Source organism: Oxyura jamaicensis, chromosome 12, assembly GCF_011077185.1.
Source record: "Oxyura jamaicensis isolate SHBP4307 breed ruddy duck chromosome 12, BPBGC_Ojam_1.0, whole genome shotgun sequence".
NCBI lineage: Eukaryota > Metazoa > Chordata > Aves > Anseriformes > Anatidae > Oxyura > Oxyura jamaicensis.
The window spans coordinates 6,171,594-6,189,422 of NC_048904.1; the positions used below are offsets into that span (position 1 = coordinate 6,171,594).

General features: G+C 61.6%; 2 protein-coding genes across 2 annotated transcripts; one reads left to right on the forward strand and one right to left on the reverse strand.

Annotated features, from left to right (window-relative positions):
• The first annotated feature begins 2,600 nt into the window (after positions 1-2,600).
• RRP9 (ribosomal RNA processing 9, U3 small nucleolar RNA binding protein) lies at positions 2,601-5,934 on the forward strand. The gene is made up of 15 exons (XM_035337884.1): positions 2,601-2,660; positions 2,781-2,863; positions 2,928-3,064; positions 3,144-3,226; positions 3,315-3,356; positions 3,442-3,568; positions 3,794-3,918; positions 4,197-4,289; positions 4,507-4,607; positions 4,695-4,829; positions 5,027-5,089; positions 5,166-5,311; positions 5,419-5,498; positions 5,584-5,657; positions 5,767-5,934. The coding sequence occupies exons 1-15, from the start codon at positions 2,601-2,603 to the stop codon at positions 5,903-5,905; spliced, it is 1,488 nt and encodes a 495-aa protein (XP_035193775.1). The 3' UTR covers positions 5,906-5,934.
• A 744-nt stretch (positions 5,935-6,678) lies between these two features.
• Positions 6,679-16,105, reverse strand: GRM2 (glutamate metabotropic receptor 2). The gene is made up of 6 exons (XM_035337324.1): positions 15,958-16,105; positions 12,795-13,407; positions 9,562-10,399; positions 7,732-8,795; positions 7,234-7,408; positions 6,679-6,927 (listed from the first exon to the last, which is right to left on the reverse strand). Exons 2-6 carry the CDS (start codon positions 13,290-13,292, stop codon positions 6,854-6,856), a joined length of 2,649 nt encoding a protein of 882 aa, XP_035193215.1. The 5' UTR covers positions 13,293-13,407; positions 15,958-16,105; the 3' UTR covers positions 6,679-6,853.
• Positions 16,106-17,829: the final 1,724 nt, after the last annotated feature.

Consider the following 17,829-nt stretch of genomic DNA (forward strand, 5'->3'; position numbering starts at 1 on the left):
ATGTAAGTGCATTTACTCTATTTTTGAACAAACAGTAGTATAAAATACTTGTTTAAATATTAAGTGGGATTTGAGCCTGCAAATTTTAATATTGGCTCTAAAACTCTGCTTTCATAAGTACCATTTATTATACCACTACATTTCTGATGATTGCATAATCACAGAAGGACCTCAAAACTTGAATACACAGACTGAAATACAAGCTGATAGCCTTGAATATGTCAGTGTGCTATAGAGTGGCCTTTGAGGACTGTCATGATAACCCTTTTGCATTACGGAGCTAATGTTTTAGTCCTAAATTTTCAGGACCCCTTCGTACAGAAGAGAGCTTCATACAATTACTGATGTGAATTTCTCTAAAAATGTATATTTTTGTGTCCAGTTGCATTATTTAAGTGTTCCTTTATATAAATTTATGTATGCTTCTAAAACAAAAAAAGGGGAGTAGGGGTGTGACCCCCAGGAAAAGATAGATAAAGTATGCTATGTTCTTATTTTTTTTAAATCGAGGGACAGAGAAAGGTCCTTGCATCTGTCCGTGCAGGAGAAAAGGCAACCGACAGATCTAGGAGACAGATCTGGGGGAAACTCAGTTAAAGAAAGAGCTCAAGTCACGGTAATAATAAATAAATAAATAGAATACAGCACCAATCACTAAGAAGGGCCCTACACTCTAATACCTTGGGGGCCGAGGTTGTGCTTGTGTTTTAACAGCAGCCAGTCCTAGATGGGTGTCAGCACCATGAGTCCAGCCGACCGTCTCATCATCTGCCTTAACATGATCACAGCACCCTCCTCCGCGGTTTGGACTCCAGCTCAAACAAAAAACGACGTATGGCATATGCAGGACCCACAAACAAGGACTCCGGGAGTTGGAGGGGCAACCAGAGCCCCCCCCCCAACGGCTGTTGCTGTCCACAGAGAGCAGAGCTCAGCACCTGCCCCTCTGCTCCCCTTGTGATGAAGCTGCAGGCTGCCATGAGGCCTCCCCTCGGCCTGCTCTGCTCTGAGCAGAGCAAACCAAGGGACCTCAATCATTCCTCATGTATTTTGCTCTCTAGACCCTTCACCATCTTCACTGTCCTCCGTTGGATGTTCTCTAAGTCTTTTATGGCTTTCTTGTGTTGTGGTGCCCAAAACCACATACAACAGTCGAGGTGAGGATAGATGGCCATGGTCCTCCAGCTCAGGACAGCTGGGGTCCCAAAGCCCATTGGTGCTCATTGGTGCTGAAGACAGCAGCAAAGAAGGCACTAAAAGTTTCTTTGTCTACAAAAGCTGACCATCCTCACCAAGTGATGGACCAATGTTATTTCTGCTCCTCCTTTTGCTGTTAACATATTTAGGAAGCCTTTTCTATTGTTCTCCACAGTAGTGGCCAGCTTCAACTCTAACTGAGCTTTGTCTGCACGACTTTTTCCCTATGAAGGGAAGCAGCACCTGTGTAGTCCTCCCATGTCACCCAACCTCACTTCCTGTGGCCGTACAATTTCTTTTCCCACCTAGGCCCCAGAAGATCCCCGTGATTCGTGGAAGAACTCTACAACTCAAAGCAAATGAGTTATAAAGTAGGTATGTGGTTTATTTCAGCGCCAGGCGCATGCAGGATAGCTCCCAAAGGCACACACACCCTAACACAGCAGCTTGCCTTGGTTCTATGCAATAGTTACATATGCATGAAGTTTCCCAATACACCTATACATATTCATAACCTATCCCCTCTTTGTATTAAAATTATCTCCAATAAGTCATTTCCATAACCTCCTCTCATCTGTGCCTGCACAGTGCCTTCTGGTGGTGGTCGTCAGGATGAAGGCTGATAACTTCATCACCACTAGCTGACCCCCTGCCTTTGTACGGACTCAGCTGCTCCTTGGCTCTTGTCCAAACCACAGGGTCGGGCTCAGCTGGTTTTTGAGACAGGTTCCCCATTTTTGTCAGGAAACATCCTCTGTGAGGGGCCCCGAGACTCCTTGTTTCGGTTAATTTGCACAGTAGTAAGCAAAGACACTCAGCAACATCTATTTTTAATGCGATTAAGCAAGCCTCCATTCTTCCATTCCTGGCTTTAATAATAACGATTGTTTTATTTAGAAATCATTAATGTGATTAATTCTTCTATCCCTGGCTTCACCTGCTCAGCCAAGGCACCCTCCTGCCCTGCTTGCTTGATCCGCGGGCTTTGGGAACTGCCTGTTCTGTGCTCTTAGGATGTGGCGCTTAGCAGTGACCGGCACTGGTAGCTCTGATCCGTGTTTCCAGGAGGAGGTTCCCAGGGCAGCTCGCCACCCAGCTCCCTGAGCACCCCGAAGTCTGCTCTCCGGGGCCGCAGCCCTGCTGCCCGCCTTCCTGCCGTCCCCGCGGGCTTTAAACTCAGCCACCTCAAAGTCACCGCGGCCACGACGCCCTGAAGGGCAGCTGCTGTAGGGCTGTCCCTTCGTTCCTCACGGAAAAACTCGCCCCGGGCGGGTGCCCCACGGCACAGCCCCACGGCACAGCCCCACGGCACGGCCCCGCCGCCATTTCCTCGCCCGGCGCCACCGCCCCCTGCCGGGCGGGGCTGGGGCTGGGGCGGGGCGGAGCGCACGTGCGGCGGCAGCATGGCGGCAGCGGGCAGGAAGGCGCGCGGGGCCGCGGCGGGGCGGCGGCGGCGGCCGGCGGTGAGTGCGGCTCCGTTACGAGCCCCGGGGCCCCGAGCCCCGGGACCCCGGCCCCGAGCCCTGGCCTCGGCGCCCGGTCCCTGGCGCCGCTGACGGTGCCGGTGCCGTTGCGTCCCGCAGGGCCCAGCCACCGGGGGGAAGCCGCGGCCGGCGTCCGCCCGTCCCCGCGACGAGGAGGTGTCCAGCGACTCGGAGGCGGAGAGGTGAGGGCCCGGGGCTCCCGGGGCTGCCGGTGCGGCCGGGCCGGCGCTGACGCGTGTCCCTCAGCCCGGCGGCGGGGCAGCAGCAGCGGCGGCGGCGGCGGGAGGAGGATGAGGAGGAGGAGGAGGAGGAGGTGGAGGAGACGCCGCAGGAGAAGAAGCTGCGCCTGGCCAAGCTGTACCTGGAGCAGCTCCGGCGGCACGGTGAGCGCGGGCGGCCGGGCCGGGAGGCAGCGGGGCCGGGCGGGCGCAGCGCGGGGCTGACGCTGCGCCCCCGGTGCAGAGGAGGAGCGGGCAGAGGAGGAGGCAGAGGAGGACGCCGCCTTCCTCGGGGACCCCGTCGGCGAGCGCCTGAAGGAGGACGTGGTGAGCCGAGGGGGGCTCCGGGCCCGACCTCGGGGGGCGAGGGGGAGGCCAGGGAGCGGTCCCTGAGCCCCCTGCGGTCCCTCCCTAGCTCGAGCAGAAGGGCCGGCTACAGCGCCTGGTTGCCAAGGAGGTGAGTGGGCTGTGGGTGGCAGCGGGTGTCCCCGGGCCTCGGCCGGGGCTGGCGCTGGCCTCGCTCATGGCTGTGCTCCCACCAGGTGCAGCCTCCGGACCCGCTGAGCATCCGAGTGTTGCGGGGACACCAGCAGCCCATCACCTGCCTGGTCATCTCTCCAGATGATAAGTTCATCTTTTCAGCTGCCAAGGATGGCTCCATCATCAAATGCAAGTGGTTCTGCTTGTCCTTGGGGGCTGCAGTGGCAGGGCCACGGGTAGAGGTGGCTCAGCTTTGCACTGCCTGGAGGCACCTTCCCTGGAGGACAGGAAACTCTGCAAAGCACAAGGCTGCTGGTTTTGGGGCTCAGCTGCAGAGCTGGTTGTGTTGCTCTGGGCTTCTTGTGTCTTGTTTCTGCTCCTGGGGGTGATGGATGGCACTGCCTGTCCCCACAGGGGATGTGGAGAGCGGGAAGAGGCTATACGTGATGCCCGGGGGGAAGAAAGGCACAGAAGGGCAGCACATGGGGCACACAGCCCATGTACTCTGCATGGCAATCTCGTCGGACGGCAAATACCTGGTACAGTGATGGGAGGGTGATGCTGCCACATGGGGCCACATGCTGTCCCCAGTGCTGCTTGGCCCTGTCCCTGTGTGCTCCTGAGCTGCTGGGTTGGGGAACATCCCTTCTCAGGGTTCTGGAGGGCAGTTGCTTCTCCTGAACTGAATGCTGCAGGGTTGAATCAGCCTTTACCCCCACTGGTATCAAGAGCAGGTCCCTGGGCCCACCCAAGTACATGGGGTGGGAGCTGTGGGTATGGTCAGGCAGGTTTTTGGGCATCCCTTGCTTTCTGCCAGGCTACAGGAGACAGGAACAAGCTGATCCTGGTCTGGGAGGCAGCCACCTGCAAGCGCCTTCACACGTTCACTGGCCATCGCGATGCCGTGTCGGTGAGTGGGGCTGTTGGCTGTGGTAGGATGGGGAGGAGGGCTCCTGCCACTGGGCAGGCAAGGGGTGCTGCTTCCTCATGCTGAGCCTAGGGATGTGGGGGCCTGGTACCCATGGGGTGTCCCCTGTGAGGCACAGCCAGTTCTGCCGGCACCCTTGGGGACAGCTGGGCGGTAGGTACCCAACAGTGTGTCTGTGTGTCCATATGTCCCTCCGCAGGGCCTGTCCTTCCAGAAGGGCACGTACCAGCTGTACAGCGCTTCCCATGACCGCTCAGTCAAGGTCTGGAACGTGGCGGAGAATGCTTATGTGGAGACCCTGTAAGGCCCTTCTGGGACAAGGGTGTGAGGGAGGAAGGGTAGGGATGTAGGGCTGTGCTCCCTACAACTTCTCGTGTTCCCCACCAGCTTTGGGCACCAGGATGTTATCACGGGGCTGGACAGCCTGAGCCGGGAGTGCTGTGTGACCTCAGGGGGACGGGATGGCACTGTGCGGGTCTGGAAGATCCCAGAGGAGTCGCAACTCATCTTCTATGGGCATCAGTAGGTCTGGGATAGGAGGTGGGGGGCTTGTGCTGGTGGCTCCAGCAACTCCTCTGCATGTGCTCAGCTTCACTGGGAGCCTGCAAGTAGGCTGGGGACATTGCTGAGCTGTGTGCGCCTGGGTCTCTGTTTCATACATAAATCCTCAAAGAGTGCTCACGATCACTGGTGGTTTTTGTTTTTGTTTTTTTTTGTAGGGGCTCTATTGACTGCATCCAGCTCATCAATGAGGAGCACATGGTGTCAGGCGCCGATGATGGGTGAATACAGGGCTGCGAGTGTGTGCAGGGGCGGGCAGGGCTGTGCCCCTACATGCCTCATTCCTGCTCCCCACAGCTCTATTGCCCTGTGGGGGCTGGCAAAGAAGAAGCCTCTGGCGCTGGTGAGGCAGTCGCATGGGACACAGGGCGGCCATGACCTGGAGCAGCCCTACTGGGTGTCGGCGGTGGCTGCTTTTCGCAACAGTGACCTTGTGGCTACAGGTGCCTGGTGCTGGGAGCCCCATGCTTGCTTCAGGAGGGATGCAGGGCTGGGGAGGTCCCTGTGCCCTTCCTGTTGCCAGGATGCACACATTTCATCTCTGTTCCAGGTTCACACAGTGGCAGTGTGAAGCTGTGGAAGTGCGGCGAGGGATTTCGGAAGCTGGAGTCTCTTTGTGACATCCCCGTGGTATGGGGGGGATAAGTCCCCCAGTGGTAGGAGGCGTGGGATGACTGCAGTACCGTGGTGCTGATGCCTATGCTGTTATCTCTAGGTTGGCTTTGTCAACAGCCTGAAGTTTTCAGCAATGGGAGACTTCCTGGTGGCTGGCGTTGGGCAGGAGCACCGGTACTATCACCATGCCCCATTTTCTAGAACTTGGACCCTGCCCCCCCCCCCCCCCCCAGCCCCCAGCTGGAGCAGGAGAGGTGCAGGGTGATACTTGGGTCATCTGCAGGCTGGGCCGGTGGTGGAGAGTCAAAGAAGCCAAGAACAGCATCTGCATCATCCCCCTGAAGCATAGGGCTGGAGGAGCCCCCAGCTCTGTGGCAGCTGACAGGGCCTGGGCCCAGGAGCTGCAGGAGCTTGCTCATTAAAGCCTTTGTTGATAGTGCTGCTCATTAAAGCCTTTGTTTGTAGTGCTGCTCCCTGGGGTGGTGGGGCTGCTGGGGCTGCAGTGGGAGCCCCCAAGGCTGTGCCCTGCCTCTGGCCAGTGCAGGTGCCCCCGTACCCCTCTGCCTGGCACAGCCAGACCTGGGTGCTGTAAGAGTGCGTTTAAAACAAACGACAAAAAAAACACTTTATTTACATAAATTACCAAAAAAAAAAAAACAAAAGCACAATCTTGGTCACAGAAAAGAATCTACTCTTAAAAAGGGGTTGGACTCAAGTACCGGGGTCCCCTTCACCACCCTCGGTCTGAGCCCCACCCCACTTGCTCCTGGGCTCTGCAGCAGCCCCGAGGCATGAAGCGGACATCTGTGGGGTGCTCCTGTCCCTCTGCTGTGGGGCTCTGGCCCCTGCCTGCAACTGGAGCGTGGAGGGGGGGCTCTGGCTCTGCTTGTCTGGGTAACCCAGGGCAGGTCCTAGCAGCCAGATCCCTGCAAACCCCAGGGTAAAAACGAGGAAACGTAAAACTGCCAAGGGCGCAGCCCCCTCCGCTCAGGGTGGGTTCTGCGTGGTGAGGGGCATGGCTCAGCGTGAGGGGGACGTGAAAGGGGAGAGTGCAGAGGGGAAAGCAGGGTGGGCGAGGGCAGCGTGCTCTGGGATGTGGCTGTGTGTGGAGGAAGCGTGAGGTGCGGCACAGCTGGAGGCAGACAAAGCGTGACTTGGGCAGGGGTCGGCACGAGAGGGCTGGGGCGCACACCAGGGCTCGGCGCAGGGGACGGGCGTGAGGGACAAGCACCACGTAGCGTGGCGCAGCGCAGCCTCATGCTGGGGCAGGGGCTTTGCTCTCCCGGCTGCCGCCAGCCCTTAGCACTGGGGCTGCTACTGCTCCCCCAGGACGAGGTGCAGACGGGTGGGGGCTCGGCTTCCCCCCGCCTTCACAAAGACGATGTCGTGGAGTCCACCGCCTCGCGGCCGTTGCACACCGTGGGCACGTACTGCGAGGCTGAGCCTGGCCAGGAAGGCAGGGGTCAGGTGTGTGGTGGGGTCCAGAGGTGGTACCCGCCCAAGAGCATCCCAGCGTGGCAATGACAGGTGCCTGGGAGCTGCCCCCCACCCACCCCGGGGTGGCCGTGTTCCCATGGGATGGTGCTGGGCCCCCCCAGGGGGCAGCTCTAGGGCTCACAGCCACTTGCGGTGAGGGAGAGGAGGGCTGGTGACGGGGCAGGCGATCTGTGGGCACTGCAGCACCCCTACCTCCCCCGGCCCAGGTTCCCCAGAGTGCCCCCCTGCCCCCCCATGGCCCAGCTGTGCTCACCGTGGGACTGGCTGGAGCCGGCAGCCACGACGCTGAACCGTGCGGTGCCCACGCGGTGGCTGGTCACGTTCTTCTGCGGCTGGAAGAGGATGATGTGGAGCTTGGGCGTGAAGAGGCAGCCGAGGACCACGGTGCCACTGAGGCTCACCGAGATGCACATGGTTGTGGTCTGCACCTGGAGGCGGTAGCGGAGGGGTGGGCGTCAGGAGTGCAGCAGTGCCCTGCTGAAGGGCTCCTGCCCCCGTGGGGACGCACCACCCTGCAAAGCGAGTTGCTCCGGGCACCCCTCGCCACAGCACCCACTCCCCCAGGGATGCTGACCCTCTCCAGAAGACCCCGTGTGCAGCCAACCTCGCTGCGACCTCTGGGCCCAGGAAGCAGCATGCACGGGGGGGCCCTCATCAGCCCTTCTCCAGACTCTCCCAGCCCTGTGGGGCCCAAACAATGAGGACTGCTCCAGATGGGCCCTGCTGGAGCCCGCAGAATTCAGGCTCTTACTCGATAATCACTAGAGGTCACGTAAAAGATGGGCAGGAAGGCCAGCCAGATGATGCAGGTCGTGTACATGGTGAATCCGATGAACTTGGCCTCGTTGAAGTTTTCAGGGCATTTCCTGGTCTTGAAAGCATAGACCGTGCACAGAACAATCAAGAGGACGTTGTAGGTGAGCGAAATGAGCATGTTAGAGTCACGGTTGTTGCACTTGAGGGTGACAATGTACCTCTTGTCAGGCTCGGTCTCCTTGCCTGTGCCGGGTGTCTCCACCAGCAGCCAGATGATGACAATGATCAGCTGGCAGGAGATGAGGGCCATGCAGATGACCACCTGTGATGCAGGGCTTATGAACCGGGGGCGCTGGACCCCTTCCTTCACCCCGCTGAAGATCCTGGCAATGCGATTCGTCTTGGTCAAGAGGGCCGAATAACAGACGGCAAAGGATGTGCCCAGCCCCAGGCGCCGCAGCGTGCACACCTCGGTGGAAGGCTTGGCGATGAAGATGAAAGTCATGCTGTAGCACATGAGGACACCGGTCAGGAGAATATAGCAAAGTTCCCGCCCAGAGGCCTTCACAATAGGGGTGTCGTTGTTCTTTATGAAGACTCCAAAAACAAACAGCGTGGAGATAAAACCCAAGCAAGAGATAGTGACGGGACCAATGGCCCAGACATCTCTCCAGCGGATGTACTCTTGGGGCAACTCATAGCAGCCATTCAGGGTCTCGTTGGGCCAGTAACCGAGACCACAGTCCATGCAGGTGAACTCATCCAGCAGGTACTCATAGGGCTGGCAGGGGATGCAGATCCAGCAGCATATGTCCCCGGGCTGCATGCTCTTTATCTCATTCTTCTTGCAGGGGTCGCTGCACTGGGACACGGGGACGGCTGTCTCCGCCCAGGGGATGAGGCTGGTGTTGAGGATGAGTCCCTCTGCCCAGTAGCCCACCTTCTGGTACCGATACCGCCCGTCTCTGTGGTGGTAGTTGAAGATATTGTAGCGTCCGATCCCGTCGCCGTAGCGGTCAAATCGAACAACACTCTCAGTGTCTGTTGGCCTGAATGGAGCTGGGAGGAGAAAGGGAGATGGTCACTGCTTGGAGACCACTGCGTGGTCACTCCATGGGGCAGGAGCACGCTCAATCCTGGCATGTAGGTGGGGGTGTATTGAAGAGACACAGCCAAGAGCCAATTTCCAACCTGTCCCATGCCTTCATGCCCATAATGCAGCAGTAACTGCTGCCTGTGCACCCCTTGGGATCCTGAAAGCAATGGTGGAGAACGATCCCCCCACACTAGTCAGCCTCTGGCCAGTGCTGCAGGGCAAAGCGAGGGTAGGGGCGGGGAGGGGAGAGGGCTCTGCACTGCAAGGTTGCTGCCCTCCTAAACCTCCATGGCTCTGAATGGTACATGGGTAGCTGGGCTCAGCCCACCACAGGGGAGATGTTTCTGACCCCCAGATCTGTGGGCTCCTGATCAAGGGCCTCCCTCCAGTTTAGTCGCTGAGATGTGAAAAAGCACAGAGCTCGACTGAGGTCTCCAAGGACACATGTACTTGGTGGGCCCTGCTGTGGCTGGTCCCACACAGCCCTAGCAGAATGGAGTTGGTTGCCAGCTCTGCTTCACATGGGGACAGAAGGCCTGGGTTGCCTACAAAGGGCAGTGGTGGAACTGTTAGCATCCTGAACAACCACAGCCCACGGCACGGGGGCTCCCAGGTGCAGGCAGGCCACAGAAGTTGGAGGGTCAGGGTGCGATTGCGATTGCTTGCTCTTCCCTGCCCTTCCACCTCTCCAGCTGTGCAGCTAAGCCCCGTCCCCACCTCTGGACTCACCATCAAAGTTAACGTTGAGCATAAAGTCCTTGTAGAACCTCTTGCCATTGACAGGCTTCATGGAGTCGCAGAGCTTGGTGGTGTTGGGGCACAGTGCCTGGTGCATGTTGTGAAGCGAGTGAGCCATAGCATAGACCGCGTTGACCACAAAGGTGATCTTGGACTCTGGCTCAAACTTGCCTGTCTTTAGGGAGTACCGGCTACAGTCCGGAGTGTGGAAGCTGCACTTGAACTTTTGCTCCCAAAACTCCCGAAACCAGGGATTTCGGCTGTTGTTGTAGGGGTGGAGGTTGAGGAAGTAGGCAGCAAACTCCTGGATGGGGTATGCTGCCAGCTCAATGGTGATCGCTCCCTCTGCCACTGCTTCGCTCCCTGCCACCACACTCTCCAGGGCTCCCCACCCATCGCTGGCCACCCACGTGAAGGAGACATTGGCTCTGTGGGCAGCTGCCAGCAGCTCCCGAGCATCCTCGCTCCGGGTGAAGAGCACAACCACTCTGGCATTGGGCTTCTGCAGCAGTGCCCGGACCACACCATCATAGGTCTTCTTGTTCATGGAGCGTCCCACCTTCTCGGAGGTGGCGATGCAGATGTTGCGCATGCGAGCCTCTTGCTCGAAGGCCTCAATGCCCGTCTCACCGTAGTCACCCTCTGAGGCCACAGTGGAGACGTAGGTCCAGTTGAAAAAGCGGAGGATCTCCGACATGGCTTTGGCTTGGTAGAAGTCGGGTGGAACGGTGCGGGCAAAGTAGTCGTAGCGGGACTTGTCGCTCAGCTTGGCACTGGTGGAGGCGTAGCTGATCTGCGGGATCTGGAAGAGCCGCAGCAGGTTGGCGACCTGCATGAAGGGGAGAGGGGAGCGTGGCAGGTGGGGATGTGGTCCCACCAAGGACTGCCCCTGGGAGCCCCTGCCTGGCACCGTGGGGAGTGAGTGGCCACAGCCGGGTACCCACAGCTCCTAGACAAAGCAAGCGGTTGACAGGCAGTCCCTGGAGGCTGGGAAGGAGGGGGAAGGAGGCAATCAGCTGGCAGCAGGCAGGACAGACATGCCCATACCACGGGTCACCCAGACCCCCAGCCTTGTGCTGGAGCACAGGGAAGCATGCCCATCCCAGGGCTGGGCCATAATGCACACCTCCTACTCTGCTATTCCCGGGGCAGCAACTTGTGCCCACTGCCCAGCACAGCTTGGCCCTGCTGAGGGCAGGATGGAGAAGGTGGCAGGGAAGTCCCAAGCATGGCCAGGGGCTCCACGGGCTGCAGGGTGGATGAGTCTGGCTGTGGCCAGCTCTTGGCGCCTGGCACAGGGACCTGGGGTTGTTTTCTTGCAGAGGTTTCTCCCTCAGCGATCCCTGTGTGTTCCTACTGCTTGCAGCCTCTGCTCACTTATTATTATTATTATTTTATTATTATTATTTTAATATTTCATGTGTTCCCCTCTGAGATTCAGGGCAGGGAGTAAATGGATTCATGGCAAAAGCAGGAACTCCACCGCGGGCGACCTGAGCGCTGCTCGGCCGCCAGGACAAAGTTGGTGCCTGCAGCACAAGGACGGCATCCACAGGGGAGGGGGTGGGGGTGGGAGGGGGGACAGAGGGGGTGCCATCGCCCCCATGCCCCAAGGGACCAGCACCCACAGTCGCCTGCTGCAGCTGCTTCCTTCCCCTCGTTATCTTCAAAGCAGCGAGAGTCCTGCTAATGAGGCCGTTAAACCCCCCCCCTCTCCCGCAGCGGGGGGGGGGGGGGGGGGGAGAGCCTAAACGGCTCTGCTTCCCTTGCAGGAGATGCTGCTTAATTAACGTGGACAAACGTTTTTGGTGGCAAATCCCCCTAATGGCAAGAAGGCCCCAGAGCGTGGCAGTGCTGTGCCATGGCCGCAGGGACACAGGGGGCTTGGCACTGTCCAGCAGCCCCCGTGCACTGGAACACCGTCCCCCTGCCCCCCTGCCGTGGCCATTCTGACATCAGGGGGTGTGGAGCGCAGGCATCCTGCACCCAACTGTGTGCCCACCCTGCTGAGGCCAGGAGCCATGGAGCTACAGGTGAGCTGGCTTTGGGGCAGCCCCATGTGGGGACAGGGTGCCTAAACACCCCCACCCCAGGCAGTGCTTGTGAAGAGGGGCTGGGACATCCAGACATTGCCTGATCCTGTGCCGCCCTTCCCCCCAGGAGTGACCCATCTCTGCCCACGTCCCCATCCCCAGCAGCAGGGACCCAGGGACACCCCCTCCCAGGACCTTGCGGCTTTCCCAAGACCATCCCCATGGCTCTGGGGGCCTTTTCCAATTACCCACACGTTCCCCTCCCAAGCGTCAGCTGGAGAGACATGCCCCAAGTCCCATTCAATCCCGATTGCCCATCCTGGGCCACGAGCCACATCCTCGCCCATCCCAGGTGCCACCATTGAGGCCACCCGCACCCTGTCCCTGCAGGTGGAGCCTCACAACGCCGCAGCTGTGGCCATCCAGGCCTGGTGGCGTGGGCAGCTGGTGCGGAGGACGCTGCTGGTGGCAGACACCAGCGCCCGGCGCATCCAGGCCTGGTGGCACCGGGTGGCCAGCCAGCTGCGGGAGCAGCAGCGTCTGCAGGCACTGGAGGACTACATCAGGAAGGAGAAGGCCTGCATCCTGCTGCAGGCTCAGGTGCGGGCATGGGTAGCCCAGACCAAGTACAAGCGCTACCAGGAGGCCGCCCGCACTATCCAGGCCCGCTGGCGGGAGTACGTGTGTCGCCGGGTGCAGGGGAGGGAGGCCAGCAGCTGTGCCGAAGATGTGGACCTGCTCGTCGAGGTCATCCTGGTGTGAGAAGCCCCCGCATGCTGCTGCAGAGCTTGAGGCAAATAAAGCACTGTCCCCATGGAGGGACAGCCACCAGCAAGGATGCAGACCCCTGTGTGGCGGCTGGGCCGGGCTGGGACCACCACAGAGAAGGGGCTCCCACCTGAGGAGCTGAAGCTCCCCTGCTGCTGCCAGCGATGTGACAGGGCTGGCGTATGAGGGAGTGCCTGCACCCACCCTAGCCCCACACAGGTGGAGATGGAGGCTTTCCTTAGCAGATGTGAGCCCTCCTGGCAGAGCCCGGCAGGGAAGCAAGCACCAAGCCCAGGGGCGGGATGGGATCTGGGCTCCCTGGCTCCAGGAGGTCTCTGGCCGGTGAGGTTGGGCAGCTCTGCAGCCTGGTCGTGCCCTCCTGCCACTCCTACCCACAGCCCAGACCCATCTTGCGTGGGGTACCTGGATGGAAACGTCGCTGTAGGAGCCCCCGATGACACCGGTGATGGCCATGGGCACATCATCATGCACAGCGTAGGAGCCGTCAGGACAGATGTGCTCGGAGCCATCCACCCTGGTCAGGGACGCACGGACAAAGTCGAGTGACTGCTCGAGGGCGTAGGTGTCCTTGGAACAGGTGTCGAGGATGTGGGCGCCCAGCCTCACTCCAGGCAGGATGCTCGGGTCCTTGTTGATCTCGTCCAGTGCAAAGAGCATGGCCTCGAGGCGCTGGATGCCCCGGTGCTCGTTGATTTTGCCACAGTCTTCGCTGCCCACTCCTTTCTCGTGGATGGGGAAGAGCCCCCCGATGACCAGGTCCCCCTCAGTGCTGATCTCCTTCTTGCTGGTGGGGCCATGCACAGCAGCCAGGCAGGAGGCCAGACGCATCAGCCAGAACCAGGCAGCAAAGGGGACCGCCATGGGGTGCGATGGCACCAGCTGGGGGCCCATGTGCCCCATGTCACCTGGTGCCAGGTGTCAAAGGGGGGGCAGCCAGGCCCCAGCCATCGGGTGCAGGGATGGCACAGCGTGGTGATGGCAGGGGGGTGCGCTGCCCTGGTGGAGCCCTTGGTGCCTGGAAAAGCAAAGAGGTGCCATGGGGTGAACCGAGATCGTCCCCCCACGCAGCGCCCAAACTGAGAGGGGACTCTTGGGGCAGCCGAGCCAGACACTTGGGCAGTATCATCTCGTGTCCTTGGCCCCAAGATGCCCCACCAGCCCAGGTTCCCCCAGGAGGGAGCCCCTCGCAGCCCACGGAAGGGAGAGCTGAGCAGATGTGACAGCTCCAGCAGCGACCCAGGACTTGCAGGACACCAGCGAGTGACACAGATGCAGGCAGACACACAGGGGCCGATCCGGCTGCCCAGCTCCCCAGGATGAGTTGGCACGTGCAGGGGGGGCAGGGAGCCAGCTCCTACAGCAGCTCGAAGCAGCACAGCCCGGCAGGGGAGAGCTTTGGGAAAGGGTCCAGGGATGTTGCCCAGGGGCAGGGGCATCACCCAGGGCGGGGACAGAGGCAGACCCGATGCTGGCTCTGGGCAGAGCCCCCAGACCCCAGCGCCGCCTGCCCCACTGGGGACGGCTGCTCCAGGTGAGGAGCCTGGGGGACATCCAGCCCCCCGAGCCCCCCCAAGCCCCATCCCCACTGGGCACCAAGCACAAAGCGCAGGGCGGAGGCACGGGGCTGGCTCCAGCCTGCGGAGCTCAAGGCTGTTCTCTCACCACCGCCCCTTCCTTCCCCGTACACTAAATTCAGAGATTTCAGTAAAAGTAAGAGGCAGGTTTGCTGGCTCCTTCTGCATAAACCACGGAGGAGCTGGGAATCAAAGTCTTTTGCAACAGACAGGCCTTTTTTTGGCAGTAAATGAGGTCCCCTCAGAGATGAGTTGTCATTTCCCAAACCATGCAAGGGATTTGTTTCCCATTTAAAGTCAGCTGCTGGAATCCCGCAGGGCCGGGCTTCTGGGGGCTGTGAAGAAGGGGACACCCCCACCCCAGCAGCCCTGGACCCCAGGTGGCTCCGGCTCTTCCAGGGCAGCTGATGAGAGCTGTCAGAAGAAGGGCACCTTCAGCTCTCCTGAAAGGATGCTCCCCAAGCACTGTGAGCTCTGTCAGGGAGCTGGTGATGCCCATGGCCCTCCCTGGAGCTGCTCGCTTGGGCTGACATCGTGCTGGGGGGAGGACAGCCCCTTGGGAACACCCAGATGCTTCACATCTGGGTGCTGTGAAGCACCTGGCAGGGCAGAGCCACGTCCATCTTGATGGCCGTAGTGCGGTGGGAAGGCTCCTGCCAGCTCCCAGCTGCTTGCAGCCTACCCTCCCAAAATCATCAGCAATTAGCAGTGTTTATGACGTGCAGTCTGTCCTGTCCCCCCTTGAGCTCCTGCTCTCCCCCCCCCCAAGAGCTCCCTGACACCCACACACACAGGGACAGGGGTAACGGGGGCATGGGGTGGCTGGTCCGGCACACAGCCCCCCTCAGGACACCGAGGGGGGACCCCTGCTGCTGCCTTGCCTCCCGCCGAGGATGCGTGTCCGGCTCACGATGGCGTGCACGTGTGTGCACAGCTTCGCAGCCCTGCACCCCGCGGCACGGCCACTGCACGGGGCTCTCCTGCAGGCAGGTGTGCAATCGTGGGTGTGCAGGCCAGGGGACACGCTGCGGCAAGGCGCGTGCAGCTGCACGGGCACACGCTGCGCACGGGCTTGCACACCCGTGTGGGGCACGACGCGTGCACACCCGTGCAGGGGTGCCGTGCATTTGCTTTACCGTGCTGTGAGTGCGCTCCTGCCAGCATCGTGCTGGTGACAGGCCCGTGCAGTGCGCACATCCACAGGGCTGAGCGTGCCGCGTGTGCGCGTGCAAAGGTCGGGCGCTGCAGCACACGCGTGCTGTGTGGCCGCTTTGGGAGGCATACGTGTGAGTGTGGGCACCCCACTGGGAGCTGGCTGATGTGGCCTGGAAGCACCTGCATCCCTGCTGCCCTCGGGGTCCCCCTCTGGCCCCATGGGGCCCAGGTGCTTACTCCCCACCACCGCAGCCACTTGGCTCCCCTTGTCCAGCCGGGGGGGGCGGTGGGGAGCTGGGAGCGTGGGGAGGAGTTGCAAGAAGAGGGGTACAGCTTCAGGAGATGAGGGTGCCCCTGCCCCATGCCCCATGCTCGGGTGAGGACGTGGTGTCCCCAGCTTGTCCCACGCAGCCGGGTGTCCCAAAGCTGGCCGCCTCTACCTGGCAGAGCCGGAGCAGGGCCCGAGGGGCGCACAGGGTCCCACAGCGGTGTGGGGAGAGCGGGGGCTGACCCCGCACCTGCCGGAGCTGCCCCTCCGCTGGGGGCCCGGCTGGGCACGGCGGCCCCAGATCTTTCCCCGGGGCTCTCGGCGAAGCTCCCGGAGCCCCCCGGCGCGGTGCCGGTGCCCCGGCTCTGCTCCCCTCCCGCCGCCCCGGGAGCCCCGGCACCAGCACGGCGCTGCCGGCTGCGGGCACCGACCGCGGTGCCGCGACCCCGACGGCTCCGGGGGTGCCCGGGCATCGCTTTTCGAGCGGGGAAAAGGCTCCGCCGGGTCACGGCGCGGCCCGAGGCCACGGGGATGGGCTGGGAGCGGGCGCGGGGTCCGCGGCTCTTACCTGGGCCCGGCGGGCTGAGCCGGGAGGAGCCGGGAGCCGGTGCCGGTGCCGCGGCTGTCTCCGGAGCTGCGGCTGCCGCCCGCCTCCCGCCGCCCGCCTCTGACACTCCGCCAGCCCCATCCCAGCGGAGCCGCTCCGCCCCCGGCCCCCGCCCCGGCCCGGCCCCGGGCAGCGGCGCCCCGCGGGGCACAGAGGCGGGCGGAGCGGGCAGCACTGCGGCTCGGCCCCGGCGCCCCCCGCCCGCCCCCGGCCCGAGCAGGGGGTCCCGAGCCCTGCCCCGGCCCCGCAGCCACCGCCGGGTGCCCCGGGGAGGCCCCGCCGTTGCCCCGCGTTCCCCAGCCCTCAGCTCTGGGAGATGCTCCCTGGGTGGCCAATTCCGAGCCGGGATGTGGAGAGCTCTGGGGGCTTCAGGTAGGGTTTCAGCTTCCCACCAACCTCCACCGTTTGCCCAAATTCTTCCCGGACCTGTTCAACCGCCCAGCGTCCTGCTGTGCCGCGTCCCCATCAGTCCCATGCTGGGAACCTCGCTGTCCTGGAGAGCTCTGAGACCGAGGGACAGGATGAGGGTGATGGGGGTGACACAGGGACAGGCTTGGGGTGGCTGCTGGGGCGCTGACAGTCCCCGCACTACCCCAAGCCTCACCGCCCCATGCCTCAGCTCCCCCACTGCCTGCTGCTGCTGCGCTGCATTGCAGCAAGGTGAGCCCCATGCCATCCCCCAGCCCCAGCAGCCCTGATCCAGGAGGATAACCAGGAATGGAGGGCACGAGCTGGCACCTCCACAGCAAGGTCCTCCCCCAGGTCTCCTGCAGCATCAAGACCTGGCTCCTTCCAGCACCGGACGCACAGATGGAGCAGGACGGTGCCTCGGCCAGGAGGACCCCGACACCAGCGGCCGTGGCGGGGCAGAGAGACGGGGTGGGGGGGGAGGGTGGAGATGTGCCAAGGGGCGCTGCCCCTCAGCAGAGCTTCCACATCCCAGCCTTGGCACAAGGGGCCTGGCACGAGGCTCATGCAGTGCCAGCACCCAGCACCAGCCACATCCCCGCCAGGTCCCCTCTGGTGCCTCCCAGCTGCTGCTGCTCTGGCATTTCTGGCAGCAGGGGGAGATGGCTAAGCATCCCCGGCCCCCATCGTCGTTGGGGTTAGGGGACAAGTGGTGGTAGGCTCTGCTGTCTGGCTCCAGCCCCCACGGAGACTCAGCCAGGCATAAATATTTCAGGGGGCTTGGCTGTTTTGTAATAACCGGCAACAAAGATAAACACCGGGAAGAGCAATATTTTTCCATGTGGGCTGGAGGAGTTTAATATTTTATCACTCTGAGCACAAAATATTTATGAACAATCTCATGTCAATCACTGGCTGAGGACTAATCGTGACCTTTTGAAGCCAGGGAGGACACATTTCTGCACAGGGCGACAGCCAGGCCCCCTGCCCCTTGCCCTGTAGCCGGGCTGCATGCCCAGGGGCACCCCATGGCTGGCACCGGCGTGCCTGGGGGTGCTGCGTGTACCAGGTCCCGCTGGACAGGAAGGGGCACGATGCAGGTGAGAGCATGTGGCTAACAGAGAGCGGCATGAAGGGACGATAGAGCCAGGAGGAGACACAGCTTGGCCATGCCCCAGCCCTTCCAGCCATCACTTCCCTCCCTGTGGACCCGGTCCAGCTCCACGTGGCCACTCTGGGCTTCCCTCCTCGGGGCGCAGCTGGCAGCAGGAGGGATGGTCCCCGCAGCCAGGACAGGGAGTGCGGGTGATCAGTGGGGCCATGGGGTATTGCCAGAGCTCGGAGCATCCCCACGCTGCCTGGCGCAGGGGCGTAGGACAGCTGGGGACAGCCCCCTGCCCAGCAGGGACAGCACGGCGGTGCGAG